General features: G+C 33.4%; 1 protein-coding gene across 1 annotated transcript in view; it reads right to left on the bottom strand.

Moving 5' to 3' along the window:
• Positions 1-2,264: 2,264 nt before the first annotated feature.
• LOC104620874 (low-density lipoprotein receptor-related protein 1B-like) overlaps positions 2,265-6,216 on the bottom strand; it is a gene marked incomplete at its 5' end in the record, with an annotated part of 27,089 nt that continues 23,137 nt past the window's right edge. The window contains 2 exons of the mRNA XM_010287218.1: positions 2,265-2,923; positions 5,493-5,591. Of these exons, the coding sequence (XP_010285520.1) occupies positions 2,783-2,923; positions 5,493-5,591 (240 nt within the window). The remainder of the gene's footprint in view (positions 2,924-5,492; positions 5,592-6,216) is intronic.

Below are 6,216 nucleotides of genomic sequence, written 5' to 3'. Positions count from 1 at the left end.
AAGAAGGCTCTAGAAATGTAGAAAGTTAAAAATTTTTGTTGTTCCTTGTAAAAGTTTGTAGCATTTCCTGCACAAAATTATTTTCCTGAACTTACAAGAATGCACGTATAGGTTATTGATCAGGTTCCCAATCTTTCACCCTCCAGCTCCTTTTGTGTTTTGCACAGCTAGAGAGCCTAGGGATTTTGGGGCTGTTAAAGGATTGTGAGAAACAGTGCCTACAGAGAACCTTGGTAAAGTAAAAAACAACAACAAAAAAATCCATTGTGGATTATTACACCAATGTGTAATTTAAAGATCTTTAAGGCATGGCAGTGGTAGAGCTCAATATCGCCATCAAAATTCTGCCTATAAGCTTCAGACCAGATTCTGATCTAATATCCAATATCTAATAGCTCCACTGACATCAACTGTGTATTTCTAAGATAATAAATAAATTTAGTTTTTTAAAAACTAATGTACACGTAAGCAAGTGTAAAGTAAATAAAAATGTCTCACTGAAAGGAAATACGAGACATCACAATAAATAAATTTCATCAGGTCTGTATAAGAGTTCATGATTTCAAACTCATGTTGCTTGTATACCCACTAGTTAACATTTAGTCCTACCTGAGTATTAAAGATATGAGATCCTCTGGCAGAAAATAAACAGTAATGTTTCTGAAAAGACCAACTACTTACACTTCATAACAACTGTAATTATGCAAAACTTAAGGGCCAAATCCATCTCTGATGATGTCAGCAGAATAAAGGCAGAATCTGTAGAATCATAGCTGTATGGTATGAAACTATTTAATACAGTATTTTTATAGAAAATTAAATTGTTTTAAAAGTCTATTGACATAATATACAGCTATACACCTAAGTTATCCAAACATGTGCAGAGCTGCAAAAACATTCAAATAGAAGTTGTATAAAAAGCAAAAAATTTTCATTAAGAAAAGGAATTTAGCCATTTGTACAAAGTAATGTTCTTTCCCTTCAATTTGCTCTTTTTTAGTTTTCATTTTATAAGTTAAATTTAAAAATTAGTCAACACACTGAATTAAGTATGTAGATTTTCATTTAAATAACTCAGTCAACAATTTTTTTATAAAGTATTTAACACTTCATTGTAGAAACATAGGCAAAATGACTATTATAACCAAAATGAAAAATACTGTTCAATTTAAAAAAATGTACTTAAACAAGAACCTGAAAAAGTTTATGATATGCATAACATTGTTCAAGCAAAATTGCACTAGTATTACATAAATCAAGAGTTTTATAAAGGCCCCAATATGGCAAAGTTTAGAAATAGGTAGTATGCATGCACAATAGTACAACAAAAATCTTTTATAAAACAGCAGTTATTTTTGTAATGCTTGTACAAAGGGAATAAAGAGCAACCACAAACATATTTAATCTGTTAGGTTAATATATTATGATAGCTAAAAGTCAGTCATGTCTAGCAGAGGAAGGAAGAGTCCTCCACAGTAGATGTGTGAATAAGTCTTTTGTGCCTTTAGTTATGTATAAAATATTTCGATTCAGTTTAAACCTGAAAGAAATCGTGTTCTTTATTTTCAAGAAATTAAAAAAGGCAACTCAGATTTTTCCTCTTAGCAACAACAGAAAGCAGACCAGGTCAGAGCAACTGCTGGCAACTGATACTGATGCTTTTCACTTTCGATAATTGGATTTTTGATATTTAACCCAGACTATTGAAACTCAGCCTTAGGTAAGGTTTCGCTAAAATGCAATTTGGTTATATTTTACCTCCACAGTATCACAGTTTATCTTCATTTAAAGAAACTGCTGCGTTTTAGATTTTTTAGTATCTCTAAACAGGTGTGACATTTTTGTGATTGTCAAAAGTGAATGCCGTGATCATCTGCGTGTGCTTAAGGTTTGGGGTTTGGTTTTTCCCTACTGCTTGGTAGGTGTTGGGGAATTATTAATCCATACGTAATGCATGTGATTAAGTGAATAAACATATAATGCATGTGTAGGCAATGCCCTCTTGTGCTCTAGGGTGGCTACTGTCCTACAGGACTGTTGGAGTTGATACACTTTGTCCCACAGCAAGTAAGGTTTCAGCTTCCAAGATAAATCGTTACTATGTTCTATAAGGTTTTAATAAATACAAAGCTTGTTTACATGGTATATATGTTTAGTATATCATGTACAGTCACTGAATTTCTGAAACATAATCATTGTGTTCATGCAGATCATTAGATGTTTCATTTCTATAGTCTTGTTTACTTCTTGGCAACCTAAAGCTAATTTAAAAGCAAGTTATGTTTGTTTGTGAAGAGTTATCTAGCTTTATCAGAATCTGAAGAGAAATTCTAATGGGCACAAAGAAGAGTAGACCATTCAATCATTCTTTCACCATTTAAAATAAACAAAATTACACACTGTACTACAGCTTCCAAACTACATAATGGAAAAGTGCAGATACCATCTTCATCGATTAAGTAGAACCAAAAAAGTTCATAGAAAATAGATTGCTCATTTTCACGCTACAAACGGATGTGTTGTTTGCAATTTTAACAAATTTAAAGGTGTGTTATTTCAGCAGCATCGTTGTAAATTGTACCGTAGTGCAGTTTCTTTTTCATAAAAATACCTTACAAATGGTCAGTCAAAAGTCATCAGCAAAAGAAAAACCCAGAAAACAACCAAACAAACAAAAAACAGAGGTAATGCTGATGCCAAAACAATTATAATACTGTTGGTACATAGAAAAGTAATCCTTATATTTTATACATTTATACAGAGTATAAAAGGTAACAGCAGATTATGCCACAGTCTCCCTTATCCCAATATCTATTTTCTTTGGAAGGAGTTCTCTTCTTTCATCAACACTTGCTAAGGAGTTTCGACAGTTTTGTCCATCCATATATAACTTTGCATATACTGGATTGGCGTAATTTGTTGGCTGCGGAGAAATTAAGCATACATTAGATCAGTTGGATTAAACAAAAATAAACATTTATGGAAATGGAAATGGTTTTGTTAAAGCAAAAACAAGTACACATAAAGTATAATTGGACATATTTAATAGATACCTGGACTTCTGCAAACCTGATAGTGAGTTATTTAGTTAAAAATTAAATTCAGAATGAGACATGCTATTAAAATAATCAATGACATGACATGCAGCATATTATGATATTAAAACCATAAAAACAATGACAAAAATTAAAATAAAAACCTTGAAAAATGTCTCTGAAGTTGATTTGTCCACCTTATTACACTGGAAGATTTCAGAATAGATATGAAAAAGTTTATAGAGAAGGTGCACTGTGAGACCATGTGACAAATTTAACAGTAGAAAACTGCAACCAACAGTTTCCATATATTACCTGTTCTAAGACATCAGCATCCCATCAATAGCTGACCATGTTTTCGAATTCTGTGGCCCAAATATACAACATGATTTGACCAAAAATTCAATACTTTTGTAATGTAAATTAAACTTTAACAATAAACCAGCACAACTGTTAATATATCATAGTAGCTACAGATTGAGAAGTATTTTCTCAACAGTTTTGGTAGTTTGGACTGTAATAAAAAAAAAAATCTACTGAAATGAGTGCTACTTCAGTATAGGACAAGTCCATTTTTAATTCTGCAAAGCACTTCAGTATATGAGAAATCTCCTGAGTCTGACAGCAGAGAATGATGTATAACATGGATGAAAACGTACTCTCCTATCACTCGTGCTAAGGAGAAAGCATCATCCAAGGTTTATAATGTAAACGTCTCCAATATTGCCTTTATACTTTGTGCCTTTATTGTCTCCTAGAAGAGCTTTGCTATCCAACTTTTTACCCTTACAGCTTTTTACCCGTAACAACTAGAAAGGGTACCTTGTGGTGAAAATCTTCCTCTTTCTTACAACTTACGAAACAGCACAGCTTTGCCTACACACATACTCAGTGGGACACCAGTAAGCTATAAAGTAGGTAAATTCATTTGTTCGGTATATGTGAGAAGTGGCTAAACTTTGAATTACCTATAACAGAAGCGGGTTGGTTTTCTAGACTTTAAAATATCCTGAGTATACCCTGGGTAACAAGGAATTAAAGATGTCTAGAATCTTAGCTCTTCCTTTCCCTGTTGGTCAATACCATTTCTGAACCCAGGATTCAGATATTCCTTAGCCCAGCTAGCTACAGCAGCTACTTTAATAAGTTAAAAGCTGCCTATTCCATTCACTACAGAAGACAAAGTGATTGCCTGGTGTTTCAAACTTTCTTGGAATGGAGGTAGAAAAAGTTGAGTTACATTTATTTAAACAAAGAAAGAAAGAAGAAGCTACTGTTCTACATGAAAGGAACATAAATAAGTTTTGAGAGAGTTTATCTCATATTTATGAGATAAATATATCTCATATTTATGAGAGCAAACTCTCAGTAAATGGGGACCCGTCTGTCCCCATTGAATTAGAGATCTTTACATTTGTTGAAATTATTATAATCAGAAATTTAGTTTTATTTCAATTGACGGCACTTTTTGTTTCACTGACAATCATTATTAAGGATGATAACGACAACAGAACAGAGACAATTGGCATCTATATAATGCCTTATGGAGTTATTAAAGTTATGTGAAATAGTAGGCTCTGTCTCATGCTAATTCCTTGAGTGGGTACTGATAGCATAACGCAGTACAGTGAGGTATAGAAGGTAACTGGAGTGACTTGAATAACAGAAAAAGTTAATGTTAGAGATGGGCATAGTCTAGCTTTCATTATCCCTGGTTTTGTGCTCCATCAGAAATATCATTCCCTATACAAATTGCTAAACTTCCAAATACAACATATTACAACCATGCGAGAACACAAACGGTACAGAAGATGAGTGTATATATACTGAGGCACATGACAATGAATGCCACATTAATGTTCATTTTTAATATTTTAAATTTCAATATTTGCAAATATCATGCTAAATTGTAGTCAAATTCTGATGTTTTAAAAGAAACTGTTTTATGATAAAAATTGATTGAAAGCTGAGCAATCGTTAACTGCATTGCAAATATTAAAGGGAATTGTTAATTTTAGTGTGTATCGAATTCCTCTAAAATAAAAGGACTTGTTTTCATTTATTTGGGCACTTCTTTCAGTTTGAAAAACTTCACTAAATGCCTGTAATGATGTATAAATTGCAAATACACCGAGAGACATGGTTGTGAATGCTACACTAAATTTGTATAGCGCTATGGAAAAGCACCACATTGCTTACTGGTTTTGTATTCCTTTGCAAAGACACATTTGCAGTTTTAGATGATGTTACAATGATGCGTACAGATGAAATTTTGTATGCAGAGAGGAACCCTTTATTTCAGATAGAAACTGTATTATTTACTGTCATTATTCTTGCCATTAAAAGAAGAAAAACAAAATTAAAAACAAACAGAAAATGCATCTATTCTAACATGACAAACTTTATTTAGAAAGGGGCTGTGGTGGAATGAAATGGATTTGAATCATCATTTCTCACCCCTGTTGATAGTGGTCCTTTCAAGTCAGAGTTTAGGTAGACTGATGGAGTTGTGTGGGGAAGCTTGAATGCAGTGGGCCCTCCCCCTATGTATCTGGCCTGTATAAACAGAAAATTTTAGTTTCTGTGCTAATAGAGCATCTTCCATGTGTAATTATCAACACTGCTAAATAAACAGTGCACTGATTGAAAACATTACTTTCCAGTGATCTACAATTAAAAAATATCTACTTGCAGATATTCTTCGGTGTGAAAAATGATTGCATTCAACAGAGAATAAAGTTCATCATTTTAAAGTCATTATCCATTAAGGATTAGAGCCAGCCTTCACAATAAGCATTGGCTCAGTTACTCTTCCTCCGGCGAGTAACTCCATTTTCATCTCACCTCTTGTATTCAGCACACGGACTATGAGATTCAGCGATGACATTCCTAGAGCTAACAGTAATCTGGTTATTGCTTTGTCAGAAATGCCACAGAGTGACGGCTGCCCTTTGGTGTATGTCTGATTACAGAGCTCTAGGAAAGATATCGCAGCATTACCCCATTCATCCCATGTCACATCACTCAGGGAGTTCAATCGCTGAAGAGTGGTGCTGCAGACGTGACGGTATCTTTTACAAGAAATTGATAATACTTACGAGCTTTCTGTAAACATTTAATCCACCTATCCAGCCAAGACTCTGAATTCTTTATGCGTTTGGAAGTTTTCATACATGAAATA

Source organism: Phaethon lepturus, unplaced genomic scaffold (assembly GCF_000687285.1).
Source record: "Phaethon lepturus isolate BGI_N335 unplaced genomic scaffold, ASM68728v1 scaffold7225, whole genome shotgun sequence".
NCBI lineage: Eukaryota > Metazoa > Chordata > Aves > Phaethontiformes > Phaethontidae > Phaethon > Phaethon lepturus.
The sequence above is the reverse complement of the archived record's forward strand: the minus strand, read 5'-3'. Positions and strand labels throughout refer to the sequence as shown.